The sequence below is a fragment of the Parasteatoda tepidariorum genome, chromosome 8, assembly GCF_982258835.1.
Source record: "Parasteatoda tepidariorum strain Cologne lab strain chromosome 8, Ptep-v5.0, whole genome shotgun sequence".
Lineage (NCBI taxonomy): Eukaryota > Metazoa > Arthropoda > Arachnida > Araneae > Theridiidae > Parasteatoda > Parasteatoda tepidariorum.
This window is the reverse complement of record NC_141762.1, coordinates 6,216,917-6,237,662: the sequence shown is the minus strand read 5'-3', so window position 1 is coordinate 6,237,662 and position 20,746 is coordinate 6,216,917. Positions and strand designations below refer to the sequence as shown.

The 20,746-nt window shown below is 29.8% G+C and overlaps 1 protein-coding gene across 1 annotated transcript in view; it reads left to right on the top strand.

Moving 5' to 3' along the window:
- LOC107445412 (ATPase family gene 2 protein homolog A) overlaps nt 1-18,742 on the top strand; it is a 40,374-nt gene extending 21,632 nt beyond the window's left edge. The window contains exons 9-16 of the mRNA XM_087149757.1: nt 1,070-1,195; nt 3,129-3,249; nt 4,485-4,624; nt 6,863-7,075; nt 12,909-13,042; nt 13,860-13,986; nt 16,671-16,835; nt 18,483-18,742. Of these exons, the coding sequence (XP_087005883.1) occupies nt 1,070-1,195; nt 3,129-3,249; nt 4,485-4,624; nt 6,863-7,075; nt 12,909-13,042; nt 13,860-13,986; nt 16,671-16,835; nt 18,483-18,650 (1,194 nt within the window). The 3' untranslated portion in view covers nt 18,651-18,742. The remainder of the gene's footprint in view (nt 1-1,069; nt 1,196-3,128; nt 3,250-4,484; nt 4,625-6,862; nt 7,076-12,908; nt 13,043-13,859; nt 13,987-16,670; nt 16,836-18,482) is intronic.
- The last annotated feature ends 2,004 nt before the right edge of the window (nt 18,743-20,746 follow it).

Here is a 20,746-nt window from a genome sequence, read left to right as displayed (position 1 = left end):
TTTTTAATCAATATATATGAAATTTTCCTTCACTGGGTAGTGTTCCTTCACTGGTTGGTTTACCCTACACATTCCCAAATTTCAGTGTTCAGAAGCACGACCTTTATTTTGTCAAAAAGTTGTATATATAAGTGCGGAAAAGTTGCCACCAAAAATGTTAGAAGGGTATTTTCATTCATCTCTGATTCTCAACAAATACTAAATCAAAAGTTAATATATTCTTATATATCTATTAAAAAAAGAGAGTGTCTAAATATTATGCGATGATAGATGACATTGAAATACATTTATATAAATTTTATTCTGAAATTCATTTGTAAATATGTAAGGAAACTTTAGCATCCTTCTATCAAAATCCCCATATACTTATACACACATACATGCAGCCACCCCCGACGAATGTAGGTAATGCATGTAGATTTTACTGTTATGAAAGACAGTATAGATGAAGCATAAAGCCTATAAACTGCTATTTATCCATGTATGTAGGCTCTGGCTTATAAACACAGTCACCCTGTGAGAGGCGGAAATACCAATTAAGGGTTTATTCCTAATTTACGTTTATAAATCTATTATTGTGTTTAAATATATATATAGTGTCAAGTATAATGAATATTTGATCAGCGGTAACTCAGGGGATAGAGAGCTAACCTCCCAATGGGGTGACCCAGATTTGATTCTTAGCAATGGTTGGTTTATAAGAATTCCTGCCCCCTGGCTCATACCAACCACAGTGCTAACTTAAAATGTCCTCACTGGTAGACCGATCATAGGTTAGAATCATCTTCCCTTAGTTCTCTTCTCTTTTGGGTTGGGATCATAATTATAGTGCTATGGAGTTGAACATTGATAGCATTGAATCCAAAGATAGGTTGGCTGTTCAATGCCAGTTATAAAATAATATTGAAACCAACATAGTTAGTTATTATTTATAATTGCCATTTATTATTAGTAGAAACCAATTTATTATGTTGACAGTAAGGTAGGCTTTGCTAATAACTAAAACATGAAAATTGATATATGTGATTGCACTGCTTATACCATTTCTTTTTTTTCTATAATGATGTAGGGTGATCAAGTTCTCATCATCACTACTTTGAGCACTGAATTTGATATTGATAGACAGTTTCTGCATTCATATTTTTCAGTTCAAGAAGTTAAATTTACACTTCCATGCACTTCTGATAGAGAAGAGGCGAGTATTTATCAATGTTTTCCTGACATTTATGTTTCCTGACAATGTTTTCCTGACATTTCCTGACATTTTTTTTTAAATAAATGTTTGGAGTTCCCAGAAAATAAGATCAGTAAGACCTCATTATGTTATGCTTGTATGGGAACAAAATTTAAAAAAAAATTTGATTTAAGCAAATGTGTGCATAACCAAGGTCAATGTAAAGTAATTTAATAAGGTACAGTATACAAATAAGAGACTTTGTTGAAATTTGATAACTCAGAAACTATTCGACAAATTCAGTACAAAATTTGTATTTTGCCATTTAAAGTTACATTCTTTTAAATGATGTAAAATTTTGCATCCCTTACAATTCAAAACTATTTTGACTATCGTTAAATAAAATAATAAGTCGTTAAATTATCGTTCGATAAACGAATTTTTTAATTGTAAAAACATTTTTTGATTCCCTTAAAAAATTTCTCGAGATATAATGAAATACACATAAATTGAAACTAACATAAAATATCCAAACTTTAGATTACTGTCCTCGCCAATAAATTGTTGCTATTCCCACCTTCTAATAATGACATGGTCAAAAATCTAAAACCGTTGCAAAAAAACAATTTATTCAAGGAAAGTATGTTCTTAACATATTTTGCAACATACAACATATAATTAATATGCATTCATTAACATATTTCAGATAGTCCTTTGAACCATTAAAATTGAGTCCTAGTATGTAAAATTTTGATCATTACATCAAAAGTTATTGGAAGAGAGTTCTCAAAAGCATCTAAAGTGTGATATAAATGTCAATGTAACATCAAATTTGTTGGGAATAAAAGGCTAAGAATAATTTGAGGAAGAAAGCAGCTCCTAACTCTGGCAAATATTCAAGATTTCATTTTATATTTAAAGAGCAAATTACTTTTAATAACACTGGAACAATAAACTTTTCAATTTGATTCTTGAATTCAAAAAATTTAATTTAAATTTATTAAATAATTTAATTTAAATAATTAATTTTAATTTAATTATTTTGAATTTAATTTAAATTAATATTTAAATTTAGTTAGATACATTAAGTCTTAATTTATCAGTTAATTAAGCTTATATATAAAGCATGATAATAATATATGTTTAGCCTTGGTAAAAAGAAAATTATCTTCACCGACAATTGTTATTCAATTATCATTTTATCATCAATCGTCCTCTGAAAAAGTAAAACTTGGCATTTAATGATGAATATTCTGCAAAATAAAGAAATTTAAAAAAAAATCAGTTCTAAAACTCGTAATAGAGTATATAATGGACAGTGGGTGATAAAAGCAACAGCACTTTTCTATTAAAATTATAATTTGCAAAGTAAAAAACAACATAGAATTTTTAGAAAAGAAAAAAAAAATAGTGTGTCTAGGAAATTGTTTTCAGGAATTCATCAAAAAAAAAAAAAAAAAAGAGCCTCTGCAGTAAAAAATGGGAAAATTGTAAAATTGATATAAATACTTTGTTTCTTTTTATAAATAACATGCAATTATTGATTTTTTTTATATAAATGGCGTGCAATTATTGAATTTGACATCTCCATATGATTTTTTTTATTATCTTTGAAAAGAAATTTATGAAGATGTCCTGTTTCCGTACTTAATTGATTAAATAATATCTGCTATATGCTCACGATTTTTTATCCCTAATATTTTGTTAATTTGTTCAAATAAAGTGTGAAATGTAATTAAAAGATTCTTCTAAGCTCAGATGATCATTTTTAGTGCATAAACTAAGCTAAATATTTTATCATTGTTTATGGTTCAGCCGAAACAATGACGTAGTTAAACATTCTTTGTCTCCATAACTCATGGAATATATTTAGATATTACTTTATTCTTATATATATAGATATTACATTCAAAGTTTTAGTAACACATTTGAAATAATTATCCTGTTTTTTTAGATAATTGAAAAGATACTCGTTAAGCAAAAACAAGAGTTATCATCCATTGAAATAAAGCATTGTGCCGAATTATTACAGGGATTGAGTGGCGGATATATAGATAAAATTTTAAAGTATGACGGTATGTATTGTTTTCTTTTTTTTTTTGTTCATTGTTACTTTATTCTCATTAGTTAAATTATGTTTTTATTGCACTTGACTGTAAAAAAAAATACTTTTTTCTATGTGTTCTCTCAAATAAAAACTATTTTTAATTATGACACTTACATTGTTTGCATTCTTAGGATTGTCTTTTATTTTTCCTAAAAAGAACATTTCATTTCTTTTTTCCTCTATTTCTTGTACTGATAACATCGCGTCTCTGGAAATCTGATGGTGTTAGTGCATCGTTTTATTTATAGATCAGTCACAATGTTTGAAATTGGGGATTGTTCACTAATCAAAACTTTACTTTTTCATTTTGATTTAGAGCAGTTTACAACAGAGCTTCATTGTTTTGTAATTTTTATCCTCCTTTTGGATTAAATAAAGATAAAATTAAATCAAAATTCTAGATTAGCTATGTTTGAGTTTAAGGACCCTCCACTCATTGCACAAAGTATTTAAGACTTTCTATCTATCTTATTGAGTTTATGATTTTCCGAAGTTTCATTTCTCTTGAGTTCATTTATGAAAGAAAATTCGATTGATATTTTTATAAAGTATGAATTTAAGGGTCCTTAACTTATTTCAAGCATCTACAATAACAAATCTTACATGATTTAAATTTATTATTTTAAAAAAAATTACCTATTTTATTTAAAACAATTTATATTAATATATTTTTACATTAATTCGATTATTATTTTATTTTTTAGAATATTAGATTTTATATCTCAAGTTTTAATCATTTAATTTAAATCGTGGAAATTGTGGTACTTGTTGTATTTACTTTTCATTTTATTTTTTAAATAAATCTTTTACAATCTGTAAAAATTGGTTAACTTACATTATGTTTATTTATTTATTATATTTGTGATGCTCGCCTGCAAAGCCAATGGCTGCAGGTTCGAATCCCGCTCAGGGCATGAGTGCTTTTCTCTCTCTCTCTCTGTGATGTGTGAATGTGACCCACCCTATGAATGAGCAGAGTGGCATTATCTGTGGGCAGTGTGGCGTGGGTAATGTTGCTTGCCTCCCTGAGTTTCGGCACAAGGTGCTCACCAGGCAACGAAAAATGAGCAAAATGAAATTTTGTCTGTGCTTTTTCAAATTATTAAAAATAATGTGAATTTGATTTTGATCCTTGAAAAGTTATTTGAATTACCACTTTTAATTTGGAAATACTCATTTACATTTAATTTGTTTTCATTACAGCTACTCTCTTGTCTCTGATACGGATGAAAAATACCTCACAGATCTCACCACCAGAGTCTAATTTAAGTTTCTCTGACATTGAGACTGCTATTAAGAAGAGGAAAACTTCTCTCTTATCATCTGACATGAAAACAGATAAAGTAAGGATATATATATATACCAGTTTTTATTTGACTCTTTTAATGTTTATAATAATATGGTGGTCAGGGAATCTTGCTATTCCGAAAAAAATCTGTCAAATATCTGGCAATTTAAGTTGAGATCTGAAAGTATAGGACTATCTATTTTTTCCAAAAATGGCTGTTATTTAGAGAGCATTCTTTGATGATCTTTGAAAGAGATTAACTACTTTCATGTTGCAGAAAAAAGATGCTATCAATGATTTATTTTTAGAGTTGAAAGTTAAATCAGAAAAAAAGTTAATTTAAAAAGAACTAAGCATCTTAAATAAACAAACTTCTTTTCATTTTTTAAAGCTAACTAATTTTTATAATATAAAATTATCTGCAAACTTAAAAAAAACATCATTTTTTATTTATTTGAAGTAGTTCTATCATTCATAATTGGTAAATTTGTTTTACAGATAATTTTATCAGTAAAGGTAATTTTTATTGACTCTAAGTTTTATTTATTGATCGGGTTTCATGGCGCCTACACGAGTGGCATTTCCACTCCAAGAAATTAAACACCGAATAAAATTAAAATTGCTTGCAACAAACATGTACCTTCAATAACATTTTGAGGATAATGAAGGTAACCCTTGAAAGCTGTCAACCTCCATTAATGACCATTTTCCTGTGGAACAGAGAGTGGTCGCTCTCGAGAGGCTTCACTGTATAAGTGTTTAGTATCATAATTTGTATGAAAGATTAACATATAACTAAGAAATGGATGATAAAATCTAGGTCAAGCTTGCAAAATCAGGAAAATTTTATAAGATTTGTGTGGAAAAATTAAGAAATTTTTTTTGTGAGTATTTTTGCCATCCTGAATAATCTCTAAAACCATGTAATAAATAAATACTCCTCACCCCTTTCGTTTTTTCAAAAAAAAAGCTCCATTTCAAAAATGTTCTGCTAAATATCTGTTTAAAATTCATTTTAAACTGTATTAAAAAAACAATTACATAAACTTTCAAATGCTACAATAATGTTTCCGCATCGTGCAATATTTTTATATGTTTAATGAAACAATTTAAAATAAAACGTTTTCCTTAACTGACTATCATGGGTAACAAAATAAAAGGTAAACAATTTTAGTATTTATCATTACATTAAACAAGTTTTAGGAATTTATTAATGTAAGTGGTAAAGGTACTTTTTATTGCAACTATGCTGGTTTCTGAGTATCTTTTTTGCTAGTATGAATAATTTTAATTTTAAAAAATGATAGGATATTTCAATTGGCTTGTAGACTCTGTGACCTGCCTGCGAACGACCAATTTACATTTGCTAGGTTATACACACTGTTTAGATGAATAAAAACTTTGTGATCATTATAGAACCATTTCAAAAACCAACATTAAAACTTTTAAAAAATAATATGTTAAAGTGGTTAGCATACAAATTGTAATGCTGTTCATAATGCAAAATGGCTTATGCATAATAGAATACAGATAAAAAGTTGTGAAAGACAATAGAAATGTGAGATAAAAAAGAAATTAAACTGAATCAGTCAATAGTTTAAAAAAATTATAAAAGTGCAGTAATAAATATTTTTTTTTTTTTTGGTTAATGGCAGGCACTTGGGTCTATTACCCATTGGCCTCAGAAATGCCAGGATTTTTACTCTCTTATCGTTACCCAGTGAGCACCTATGGCTAAGCCACGGCAGTGGAGTAGGTTCGCCCATGTCATACAACCACAAACCCGTTTATAGGGCGGGTTACAATCACGCAGAAGAAAGGGCATAGAACACAAAGAGAGAAAGAAACATCCATGGCCTGATCGCTATTCGAACCCGCAACCATCGGCTCCGCAGTCAGACACGCTAACCACTCGTCCACCATCGGCATAATTCCATTTGTTGATGGAAGTAAAAGGATAAATCAATGAAATAGCCGATGAAAAGCGCATATGGTGGTGCAGTTAAAACATAAAAAGATTTCCATACTCTAGAGATAAAAGGTTTTCAGAAGAACTGTTAACAAAATATACATTGTTTTTAATGATGTCATGGGCCTCGCAAAAATGTAAGTCTGGGAAAAAAATGAAAATAGATCAATTCGATTGGAACTTATTTTTAAACCAACAGTGTTGAACTATTGATAAATAATTAAACTATTTTGGAAAATTATATTTGTGTGTGTGAAGATTGGTTCTCGTCTTTTGCTCTGCAAAGTTAAGAGGTGGAAAGTATAAAGGGATTTTTTTATATAGGTGAAATGGACTGACATAGGGGGAATGGAAACAGTTAAAAAAGAATTGATGAAGGAGCTTGAAATGATGACTCAGATTCCAAAAGAGAAACTTAAACGCTTCAATATTTCCCCTTGTCAAGGTATACTTCTCTATGGACCTCCTGGATGCTCAAAAACTATGATTGCAAAAGCCTTAGCCACTGAATGCAACTGGAATTTCATTTCAAAGAAAGTAGGTCTTTCAACATCCTTTCCTAAACATCACATTTATGTTTGAAACCTTTTGAAATAGCCAGAATTTGTATATTACAAAGTTGTTTAAAGCTAAAAATACTATTTTTTGTAATAAAGTGCTATATAGCCTTTTCTTAGACAAGGTTGAGATTTTGGATGGCTGAAATGGACTTTGGAGAGGACACAGAATTTTATATTTAAAACTGTCCTGATGAGTCCAAAAGTTTTATTGAAATATTCAACCTACAAACCTATAATTTTTAAAATTACTAAAAAACTTATATCTTCAAATGTACTAGTATATAAAGTAAATATCTAAAAATATATTTTTCGTTAAATTAATTTTCATCGTTTCACCAATTATCCGAACTCCAACTATCCGAATCGCCGATTATCGAAATCGCTTTCAGAATTCCTATGGAAATATAGTAAAAAGATAAGTTTCTCTTTTTTTTTTTCTTTCTTTATATGAATAACATAAAATGCTAGTAAAGCCAAGAAAAGATTTATGCAGAGAAAGTTTACAGGATTGGACAAAGATAAATAAAAGGAATAACAAAGGAGGGGGAATCCAGTGACAAAAGAGCACATGGGAGACCGTATGAATAAGGATGTTAGTTGTGGAATGTTGTTTGTTGACAAAGAAATGTGAACACTAGACTCCCTGGTCAGCTTGCTTGTGCCAATTGGCGCTTGTCAGGCGCTTTACCGAAGACAACTTTTAAGGAAGCTTTTAGTAGAGGGAAAGGATGAAGAAGGTGTGTTGGATAACCACAAAGAGATAAATTTGAACGATTGCATGTACATGGTTGCGGAAACTTGGAATTTGGTTAAAGATGCCTCATTAAGACGTGCATGGAACAAGTTAAAAGGCGTATCAACTATAGTACAGAAGGAAAAAGAGAAAAGGGAAAAAGAAGTTAAAGAAAAAAAAGGGAAGAGACAGAAAATGAGGATGCCATATCTCTTGAGGAATTCAGAAACATATTTTTGAACAATCCTGGATGTTCAAATGTCAGTGCTGAAGATATAGGAGAGTGGATGACATGTGATTCATCAGACTGTGGATTTAAAATTTTAAATGATGATGAACTTATTGAAAGTGTGATGGAGGAAAGTGTCTATGAAGAAGATGACCCTAATGCTGAAATTGAGGAAGACACAGGGCCGTCAGCTAGTGAAGCATTTGCTGGCCTTGAAACTGCATTGATGTGGATGGAGCACCAACCTGAGTGTGACCATTAGCAAGTTTTCACTGTCAAATGGATGCGCAACTTAGCTGCCCAAAAACGGATGAAGACAGTTAAACAGCTTACTTTAACTGAAATGTTTAGCATGTAATAACTTTCATTTACTGCAAGGTGTGTACACATTATTCATAAAAAGATCTCTTTCCTTAAAAACAGTTCTTTTCCCCCATTTCCACTATGCATACAGTAATTATTTTAAATAAGCATTTTTTTAAAAAAAATCTAATTATCCGAATGGGATCCGGTCCCAATTGATTCGGATAATTGGAGTTCTACTGTATACAGGGTATCCGCGCACCTGGAAAGTCATGAAAAATCATGGAAAGTCATGAATTTCAGTATTGAACAAAATTTGTCATGAAAAGTCATGATTTTTGCTGTTTTTTTGAAAAAAATCATGGAAAGTCATGGATTTTGGTATTCCAGTGTTGCAAGTACTGCGCCAATTGTGGAAACCTGGGCCTATATGCTCCAAATTGAAGTAGTAGGCTTAAATTGCCTCGATCTGAGCCAAAAGGGATATTTTTCCCTGGGTATCGCCAAGTCACAATTTTGTGGCAACCAAGCTACTGCTATGTGATGGGTTGCTCTGGATTCAGTGGGAAGGATTCTTGCACTCTCATGTGCAACTCTGCTTCATTTTACAAGATATTCTCAATTTCAGGTTTCATTTTCCACTCTCTGAATAGAACCGAAACTTCCCAGGAATTTTCGGGGACCGACTAAACATTGCCAAAGTTTAATAGCAAACGAAAATTTTATTTCTCTTGTTTAATTTCATTGTTATTGAAGTGCCATCGTCTTCGTCAATGGCAAGCTTATGGCCTTCTTGCTCTATTCTATTTATAGAATAGTACTCATGATCTTGGAATTAACTTGGGGACCATTCACTAAGTACATATTTTCATGTTGATCCTCAGAGCAGTCAAGAATCAAAAAGCTTCATAACCTCAAAATTTCCATCTCCCTTTTATTCATTTAATGAAATAAAGATAAAGATAATAAAGATAAAAATTAATTGGGTTTCTTAAGTGTAAATTTTTTTTCTGAGGGACCATCCACTAATTGCATATTGTTTTTAAACATTTATTACTTTTTTTTACTAATATTTTTTTTATACTTATTGCATTTTATTATAGCTTCGATACTCATTGAATTTGCATTTAAAAATTATTTTTTTAATCATTTCATTAATGAAATACTGTACTGGGTAACCAATTTTAATTTAATAAAAATTAGGGGTCATTCACTAATTTACATTTGTAATATAAATTTATTAAAGTTTGTTTAATTCTTTACATATTTTTATAAATTCCGTATGATCAATATTAATCTTGTTAATGTTTTATTGAATATACTATTACAAATAACATTTTTTTAAATTTTAAGAAAAATATACTCAATAATGTTAAATAATAGTTAAATTAATTAGAGTTTTAAATTACCTTTTACAGAATTAAATAAAGTAATTATTAATTTAAAAAATAGTATGAGCCACTCAATATTGAATTTATTTAAATTGCTTTTGCCAAAAGCTCTTTTTTAAGTAATATTTCACCTATATTAAATAAATGTTTAGGTTTTTTCCAAACTGAGACACCATTGATTCACTTGCTGTATTATAAAATGGTGTCTCTAGTTTAAGCATTGTTAGGGCGTTTTTTAAAAGAGTTCTGCTTTTCTTAGTTTGACAGGAAAGGACTTAAAATCTTTGGATGTAGAAAACGCAGAAATTTGGCAAAATTCAAATTTAATAGATGTTGGACTAGATATCACAAATACGATGACATCATTATCTTCTTCAGTAAGAAATTCTATGTATTTAGGTGCCAGGTCTATGGCACGTGCAAAAAAGTTATTAAAAGCATTGCCTCTTGAAAATAGGTTACTATGCCATCTTAAATTGTTGCATCCTGTGATGAGAATGGAATTCTATTAAGGTAATAAGATATCTGGCAACAGAAACCCCATTCATTATAAAACCTGAAGAGGCATGTTTGTTACTGTTACATGTAGAACCAGAAGGTTATTCTTGTGACTCAAATGAATATGCACCAATTGATGTGTTTTGGAAAAACTATTTTGTGAAGAAATATAATTTGGGAAATATCAAATATTCTCTTATAACAAAGCTTTTTAAAGCTCTTTTGTGCATACAACATGTGAATGCCGATGTTGAAAGAGGTTTTAGTACTAGAGAGGTTTTAGGTTTGTTCATATGTGTGAATAAAAAGCTACTTGACAATAGGGCAAGTTTATATTTGCATAGTGTTAATGATTTGAGACAAGTTGTGTCACTGGGGATTTAAATAACTTTAAAGTTGACAAAGATATAATTAAAGGAACTCGTGCAGCATTTAAAAATTATTCTGCTTGATTAGAGATTGTGAAAAAAGAATGTGAAAACATTGAAACTGAGGGAAGCAGATTGAAAGTTGCTGAAATTGATTTGCTAAAAAAATTGAAGGCTTCTCAAGATCTCTTAGCCACTGATAAAAAAAATATTAAAGATGGGTTAAATAATAAAGACATGTTTATAGAAAGCGGACAAATCCTCTTATCTGAGGCTAAGTCGAGCATAGCAGAATATTTAACAGAATTGGAAGCTACCAAAAAGAAACTTAATTTGTTTATGCAGGGACCTTTAAAAAGTGAAAAAAAATAAGATATGTCATTAATGAACAAAATTGAAAACTCTTGTTTTAATTCTTTTTATTAAATATGCTCCAAATCTTTGTTTCGCTGCTCCAAAATTGCTCCAAAACCATGTTTTGCCACTTGCACCACTGGTCTCCGAAAAATCTAATTTTTAAAATGGAGTCCCCCCCCCCACAATTTCATCCTGTTCCAAACATCTGAATTCCTAACAAAATTACCACTCAGGCATATTTTATTAGAATATAAAATGATTTTATCATGTTCTTTAAAAATTATGGTGTTCTTTCAAAAAATGAAAGAAAAAACTTAATTTCTAGATCGAATTATCTTTTAAACTCTTCTGTCATTTAAAAATTCTTATTATTTATTTTATTTAATTTTATCAATTTAAAATTCTAGTTGAAGCAAACCAGTCATTGCAAATTTTTTTTTAATTCCTAAATGAGAACAGAAAAATTAGGAGTATTTCTTTCCTTTCAGATGAACAAGAAAAGTATCTTTAGAATATAATTCTACAGAAAAAAAATTATTTGCTTTTGCATTTTTTTCTAGCTATTTTATTGTTTCAATTCTTTCTTTACTCTGTTTTTTAAATTTAAAATCTATAAATATGAAGATGCAGAGTATAGTTTTGGTTATGCCTTTTATTATGTTATTATAATGCTTTTTTAAATGCATTGTTGCGTTTTTGTCGGAGAAAATAGTAACTTCATTAAGTCATGAAAAATTCTTGGAATTAGTCATGGAAAATCATGAAAAGTCATGAATTTAAAAATCTAAAATGTAGCAGATACCCTGTGTATATATATATTAAATTAAACTTATGTTTAACTTTTTAACAGTTGAAAGCAGGTCATACAATTTGAATATACTTTATTTAAATGACTTTTTTTTGTGGTTATTAATGACAATTAGCAATACATTAAAAATAGAAGTATTAATTTTTACATAATTTTTAGTCTGTAAGGAAAATAAGTAGTATTAAAATTTAGAATTAACCAAAAAAAATAAATAAATAAGTAAAATAATTGAACATACTTCTAAAAAGCTATCCTATAAATTTCCTTTGAATTTTTATTGTGATATTCAAATGTGACGCAGAGCTTTGCTTCGTATCCACAGTGCAATTATGTAATTATAATTTTAAAAAATAACTAATTAATTTAAAATAATTTAAATCATTCCTATTTAAAACAATCTAAATCTCACATTTATATTTTTAAGTGACTTTTTTCTAGTAGCAAAAATTGTTTTTTGTTATATTTAATTTTTTTTTGCCTATTAAAATCTGTTGAGGTGTTATTTATTTATTTTTAGTAATGGAGAATTACATATTCCAAGGGATATGTATGCAACATGTGGTGTATGAACTATTTATGTGTCTTAACTTTTTTTGTGTGTATTTGAGACGCTATAAAACATTAGCAGAATCACGGGGACAATTGACAAATGCTTTGCACAGTTAAAAAGCTTTGTAGACAAGAATTTAAGAACTATAGATTTTATCATTGTGTCTGAAGCCTTGCCAACACTAATAATAAGATCTTTAACAAATCTTTCATTATTAAAAATTTAAAAAATCATGATAATTTATCCCTTAAGAACAAAACGTTTATTAACATGTTCCATGAATTCATTGAAATTTAAGACATTTTTCTTGCTTTTTTTTATAGCAATGGTATTACAGAACCTTTTAACATTTATTTAAAATGCTGAATTTTTTTCCACGGAACTTTTTAGTGATTACCATGGAGTAACAACTAAGAAGTAATTATTAATTTACATAACATTTGTTACATTTCAAATTCTAATAGTCATCATAACTTTAATTCTAATTAAATCATTCTTATAACAAATAATAATTCCACAACAATTGCAATAGTAAAGAATTATTTGACTTTAAAAAAAAAATTATTATTTCAGGCTTCTGACATTATGAACATGTATGTGGGGGAATCTGAAAAAGCTGTTACCAATCTATTTCTTGAAGCCAGAATAAAAGCTCCCTGTATCATTTTTCTCGATGAAATTGATGCTATAGCACCTGCAAGAAACAGGTATACTACAACTTTTATGCATCTCCCTCTTTACTTACATGCATCTCATACTTTACTTATTGATTAATGCTAACCTTGCATTTATCAGCATCTTAACTCTGAGAGACACAAAAAAATATGACTAAATAAGCACAATAGTTAATAGTCTATAGCTGCCAACTCTACTGGATTTACCAGTAAATAACTGGATTTTTCCAATTTCTCCTGTTCTACTGCTTTAACAAAAATTCTCCTGGTTTTTGTATATTTTAAAACGTTCGCTAAAAGTGAGTAAATTTCCTTGAAAAGAATCCCTATTTAAATAGAATTATTACACAATTTATTGCTTGCTCGAATATTTAAATATATTACTTATACCTAATGAAGATAGCCTCATTTATAGTAAACAATTTAAAGCTTTTTTTTTCTATATTGTAATCTAAATTTTTTAGTTTATTTTCATTCAGAACTACCTTTTTAAATTAATTGAAAAAATCTTTCTACTATAAATTACTTGTCTGTTAGTATTTAAAATTATGAGTTAACCTAGCTAAAATAATTTTAACTTAAGGTACATTTATTATCAATCATAAATGGAAAATATTGCCGATAATTCAAAATTTTTAGTGTAATAAAATTTTTGTATTTTGGTGACAGTAAGTAAAAATCCCTAAAATTTCTTTTATGCAAAATGTTTAGTATAATATGCTACCGTTATCATGAAATTTACATCATCTCGTAAAATCTACTGTATTCTTTCCTATACATGTTGGCAGCTGTGATAGTATGTTTTTTTTTTGTTTCCTTGGATTATCAACTTATATTCTTTTTTTCTCAGCTCATCCTCAGCTTCTGGTGTTGAAAATCGAGTAGTAAATTGTTTACTCACTGAGATAGGAGGAATCGAAACTCTGAAAGATGTGCTTATTATTGCAGCAACAAATCGTCCAGATATTATAGATGATGTAAGAATTGCAATTATTATTCTTTCAAATATTTTTTTTTTAAATTTTCATTCATTTTTTTAAAAACTTGCATTATTGCAATTGTTATGCACTTCATATTGATGTGAAATGGCAAGGTTATGAAGGCAATCATACTACGAATATTTGTTCTGTTTTTTAAAATAAATTTGTAAAATTTATCTGTACAGTGAAACCTTGTGGTATAGGAACTCCTAAAAAAAGTGGCGTCTCTCAATACGGGCATATATTTCATGAATCTTCTATTTATAAACCATTATGTACATTCTCGGCAAAGTGGACAATCCTGTTATCTGGTGCGGATACAGTGTAACGTCCCATATCCGGACGTCCCTTTTCCGGAAGGGTCAATTTCCCGGACACTTTTTAACAATCAAAATAAACAAACATTTCTTCATCTTCCCCACTCTCTTAAAAAAAAAAAAAAAAAAAAGTATTTTGACAGGTTTTTTCCTTTCTTAGCTTCTAGTGATCTATGCATTAAACCCATAAATCAACAGAAAAGAGAACAGAAGATCTACCAAGACCCTACCGTTAGTAACGCTCCTCCTCTGGAATGCAGGAAAGGGGGGGGGAGATTTTTTTTCAAAAGAGCACAATTGAGTCCCCTCCCCCCTTCTTTCCTGTGCAGCTGGCTAGTAAAAGAGGCATTTCCTGGAACCTTTTTGATAAAGTGTTAGGGAAAGAAGTACTGTGAAAAAGGGTAAACACAGCAAACGTTAAAGTGGAGGGGGAATCCCCTTTAGTCACCCAAGAAAAAATAAAGAGAACCCAATCAGCATGCCACGCCTTTATGCTTGATTGATAGCCAATGACAGGAGAGAAAGTAAGAACTTGTCACTTCCCCCCCTTCAACTTGAATGACAAGTAAGAAGGAAATGAATTTTGCTTCTTCACCTACCCACCTTAATGAATGAATGACGGGAATTTCCCCTTCTTGCTTGAAACGTTCTAGTTCAAAATGGCGGAGAGAGGAATTAATATTTTCATAACTGTAAATTTTTTTAGTTTCCTATATTTATTTTTATAATAGCAATAATTATTTTTTTTTTTAAATATTTTGTTTTTGATTGATTAGATGTCATTCTAGTACTAAAACATTATTGCAAGAAAAATAATGTTATTTAATTTCTGCTTCTTAGATTCAGATCATTTTAATCTCTGTTTACCTTGGGGGTCTATTATACGGAAAAATCGATTATCCGGACTTCGGAAAGTCCCGCCGATTCCGGATACGCGACTTTCCACTGTAGTCATTTTTGCCTTGGAACGTTGTTTTCTATGTTTTTAAACCGGACACTTTTTTTTTGAATTTGATCCAAAAACAAAAATATTTCTGCTTTAAATTCCAAGGGGGAAAAAATTTACTACTTTCCACCATTTTTAAAGCCTATAGATGTTTTACCTTAACCATAACTATAAATATTGTTAAGTTATTTGGCGACTAAGGAATCAATCTTTCGTCTGTCACCTTGCCTTGCCTTTGCAAAGAAAGGTGAAAAAATAATACAGCTTGTCTGAAATAATTCGGACAGCGACATCTTTTGATCTTTCCATTTGGACGACACAGGTTATGAGACTGCACAAGCTGAAATGATGTCTTAAATACAATCAATGCTTCTTCCCCACTGAAAATTTCTTTCTTCTTCTAATCAATTCGAAGACTGTATTTAACACAGCTGGGTTAAAGAAAGAGAACAGAAATATAGTCTTTGAGTAGTTTCTATAAATGAAACATTTATTCAGACACTTGATAGATTATCAATTGTGAAAATAACAACTCCATGCCTTACAGGTATGCATTGTTTTCTTTTTTTCTATGAATCGCGGGAGGTTTGCTTTCAAGGAGGTATTAATCATGTTTCCCATCAAGTGATGGTTAGGTGTAAACCTAATAATTGAAACCGACTGAGGACTAAAAACTTCTATTCGGTATCACATTTGTCTAACCTGAATATCTGTGTTAATAGGAAAATTATATTCATTTATCTGTAACTACATCTAAAATTATGTATTTATATCAAACTTTTTCATGTATTCTTTTGTATAGAAAAAAATAGTTTTCAAAGTTTAAATAAATATCCTTGTAGATAGTTATTGTAGATAATTTAATTATTTCTATATCATTGAAAATATTCTAAAAACAATTTGCGGTGTTAAACTTCGTTATTAGGATACCCTCCAATTTTTTGCTCCCAAGAGTGTCCGCTTATCTAAGGTTTCACTGCTGTTCTCTTTTTCTTAAAAGAAATATGTCTAAATTTATGTGTATATGCTTTTTTATCTTAATTTTTTATTACTTATATTTATTTATTTATTTTGTGTGTGTGTGCTATATTTTGAATTTTTGTGGTTACTTGATTCAATTTATCTTAATGAACAGAGTCTCATGTTTTCTGTAATCCTCAGGCTGTCATATCGATCTATTCTGCTTTGGCAGTATTAATACAATATCAAAAAGCACTTAGTTTTGCAGATATAACTGTAGGTTCAAAAAGTATTTATATTTATTGGTAATTGACTTGTCATTATTTAAATTTTTCGTAATTTAAGAAAAAAAAATTTAATTTCTTTTTTTTAATTAAGAGTTTCTGTATATTTTCCCCCTTTACTCGTTTTTTGTTTTCTCTGTATGATTATCTGATATGTTTACAAACATATTCCAGGCTTTGTTGCGAAGTGGAAGAATTGGAAAACTTATTTACGTTCCTTTACCTGACAGCAAAACTCGTAGAGAGGTTTTCAGATTATGTATGAAGAGGAGAAAAGTTTCTGCTGATGTCAATTTTGATGTCTTGATTGAAAAAACAGAAGGTTACACTGGTGCTGAGGTAAGTTTGTTCACTGGTGCTAGGGCCCGATTACCGAAAAGCTCAAACCTCCACTCCGAATTTTAGAAAAAGATTTAAGGGGGCCCAAAATGACTGAAATTTTTTTGTTTTTGTTTCGGATGACAGTTTTTCTTTTTAAAATTTTTTAAAAGGTTTGCTAAATTGGAAAAATATATGCACTAATTAAGAAACGTTGCAGCAGACGCCTATTTCAGGCTTCTACAATGCAAATTAGTGACGGTAGAATCGGAGGAAATTGAAGATATGATAGCTGTTATACAGTTTAGAACTTTTTAGAAATTAATGATTCCACTCTTTAAAATTCAAATATTTAACTTGTTTACTTACTTGTTAATTATACCAGAAACTAGACAAAAATTAATTGCTTTTGCCATAATTTTTTTTCACTTTCAGCCATATACTTGTAGCTGCTAAGCTCTGTAACAGAATGGGATCTCCAGTTCAAATTAAACCCTATAGATTAAACCACAATCAATCATATATAATGTTAAATATGTCAATAATGGGAGGGGGTAAGAATATATTAATGCATCTGAGCCACTTTTGGAAATAATATTTGTAGCGTTAGTAAGTTTCATTTTAATGTGCATAGAATTTAAGAAAACTTTTCTGAAGCAAAAAAAAAAAGAAAGAAAAAGAGGGCCCCAAAACGAGTCTGAGCTTTCTTGAACTTCAGAGGTAAATCAGGCTTCGACTGCAGCAAAAGCTCATTATAATGTCGATACACAATAGTAAATGAAATTATTTTAATTAGTAAATAAACTTTTAATGTTAAAATAACAGAAAAAACTGAAAGTTGAAATGATGTGCTATAATAGCTCTTGATGTTATTGATTACACTAAGTTACTTGAAGAAAAGAAATCAAGTAGGGTATGGTAGACATGTGATTAGGAAAAGGAGTATTCTTTTAAAATGTTTGGTAGGTTTCAAAAAAACTTCTTAAGCCTTTTTTCGTTTTTTTTTTTTTTTTTAAATGAGAAAAGGTAACTTGAACTGATGATGCACCCCATAAATATAAAAAGGTTAACATTGCATGACAGGAAATAAGGTGAAATGATGTCCATTTTTCACTTTTCTGTACTCATGACCATAAATAAAAAATACCTTTCGTTTGATCTTTATTTTATAAAGCATTCCTTAGAAAATGTTTTTAAAAAAAAAATATTTGTCACTATAGTAGAAGTCTGGTAATTTTTAGCTTACCATAAGCATACAATTTTTGTATCTTTAATGGCTGTAACTTTTCGTAATAGCAGACTTCCAGTAAGATACCACACTTCTTATATTCAGCTTTTACGATACTTAAAAATTAGGTTTGATACTGTGCATTTTTTAGTCATTTTGAGGTTGTCTCTTGTGGTAAATTTTTAGTTGAAGTGGCACACTTTAACCAAAAATTTAGTAGCAAAAGAGTATTATATTTTCATATTTTTTATTATGTATGATTTTTTTGTTACACAAATTAAATAACTTGCTGTGGTATAATCTAATTTCACGACTTTTTTTTTTTTTAATGGTGCTTAACTTTAAAATAAATATTGAAAAAAAAATAATAAATAAATCTAATTATGATAATGAAATTCATTTAATAATCATTTGATGAAGCCTTATTGTATTCCTTTCAGATTGTTCAGCTATGTAATGAAGCTGCAATGCAACTTCTTATCGAAGACCCTGGCTGTGTATCTCCAACTTTAAAAGGAGAACATTTTGAGCGAGCTCTAGTCACTGTCCTTCCTCTTACTCACAGAGATACAATACATTTTTATGAACAGTTTAGTTTAAAAAAATAGCGAAGGAAAAGGAGCATCATAATAGTTCTGTAATATACGTTTTATTAAAAACTATTGTACATATTACATATTAAAAAATTCTGTATTTTTTATTTGTTTTTAAAATATTAATGTGCTGCTCATGAATAATTATTTCAGGACGGCAATAAATTAAGATATGAATGCATAGTTTTTCTAATATTCTAAAGGGTAGACTGAAAGCCTGTACAATCAACTTTATTTCAAAGTTAATCATCAATAAATTATAATAAAATAAAATTTTGTTATGCCTTAAACAAAAAATTTAGGGCACATTACTTTTGACAGGTTGGCGGGGGGGGGGAGCTTGCAGCAGTGACAAATAGTTGAAAACAATGTTTTCGTTTTTGGTCTGAAAAAATTGAGTTACTTTATATTTTAAAGTCCATTCAAAAATGTTGTTTTCGAAATTTTTATTTTATTGAATTCTTTTTATTTTTGTTAAATTGTTGATGTTGAAAAAAGAATGAAGTATCAATTGGGGATTACCATATGGGAAACAATTATAATGTCTATTGAAATCAGGCACTAGTTAAAATGTTAACAAATAAGTTAGTGTAACAGAATTTAAGATTAATAAATACTAAACAGAGTTGGTGGTGGTCAAGAGTGACATTATGAATTGACATAAAACTTGATCACGTTAATTTATTTTAAACGTGTATATTAATTTATTTTACTAGCAAGACGAATCTTGCTAGTAAGTGAGAGTTGAGTACCTAAAAACTTCATTGTAACATAGAAAAATAGATGTCGTTTGCCTTTTTAAGTTTTCCTGGTGATAAACTTTTCAAATTATTGGTGTTTGCATGATATTCAATCACTATTTGTAAAAGATAAACAAAATGCACACTTTATACACTGGGCACTGCCCGAGTGTGCATGTGCCTTAAGGCGGTACTGAAAAAAATATTAAAGTGTTGTTGAAACTCGGAAACAATTTGTTTTCTTTGTATTAAAGAAATGACGCCCGGTGGCTGAGTGGTAATACTTCACTCTCCCATGCCACAGGTCCTGGGTTCGATCCTCGGGCCGGGCGATGTTGACTTGGCCTTTCTTCCCTTCGGGGGAACTAAACACTGGGGGTTTCATGTTCGGCTGACCCCCTAACCGGAGCATCTGCTCCTGCACCCCAGAGCCCAAGGTCAAGAAAACTGAGTTGGGCACGGTAGGCCTTGGCCCTCTATGGGCTGTCGCGCTACTGAGTTTAGTTTTTAGTAGTATTAAAGAAATCTTGTCCTTGTGTGTTTGCTAATTTTGAAAAGTATTCTGTTAAAGGTATTAAGTTTCGCATGTTTTTAAGAAAATTATGGTAAAATACAGTGATTAAAATGTGTTTTAAATTCTATAATATGTGTAAAGAATTGTTTTGCTTAGTTATTCTCTTTTTTTTGAGGAGGGGGGGGAATATTCTTTTTAAATTTAAAGTTATGATGTCTGAAGCATGCGTGAATTGCAAATTTTTAAATTCTGACTTTTTGCGCGTTCGAAACTTAATATTTGTGTATGTTCTGCATTGTCCTACAGCATTACCTAGTGGAAAAATCCTTTGCCTCAAAAAAAAAGTATGTAAAACATAGTTTTTTTGGTTCTATTTAACAAATTAACTTCTTTCTCAGTAAAAAAATTACATCAATATAGTAAAAATCTGCTTATCAATTCCATCAGTAATGGAGTAAATAAGCAGATTTATCTATGTAAATTTACGTCAGAGGGTGCGTTTCTTGTTTTTCAGTGGTACCATTTATGGCTAAGAATACGACTTCCCGTTAATAGGGTGGACCCACTCATTCATCTACAGATTTTAATTTTGATCTGAAACAGAGAACTATCAATTTCCAATTCGGTACCCTCATTTGTTATGGAAACTTGGAGGGCTTTGTGACCTGACAGATTTAACATGTACCAGTCAACATTTAATACAGAGGGAGTCTTCGCCGGTGGGAATCGAAGAGCAAATTTTGTTAAATGACTTAAGGAATCCAGAGCGAAAAATATATTTCTGCACGAGAAAGTAAGAAATGAAATATTGAGTGTAACTTATAAGAAGGAACATCGGTTAATTTTTCAGATATATT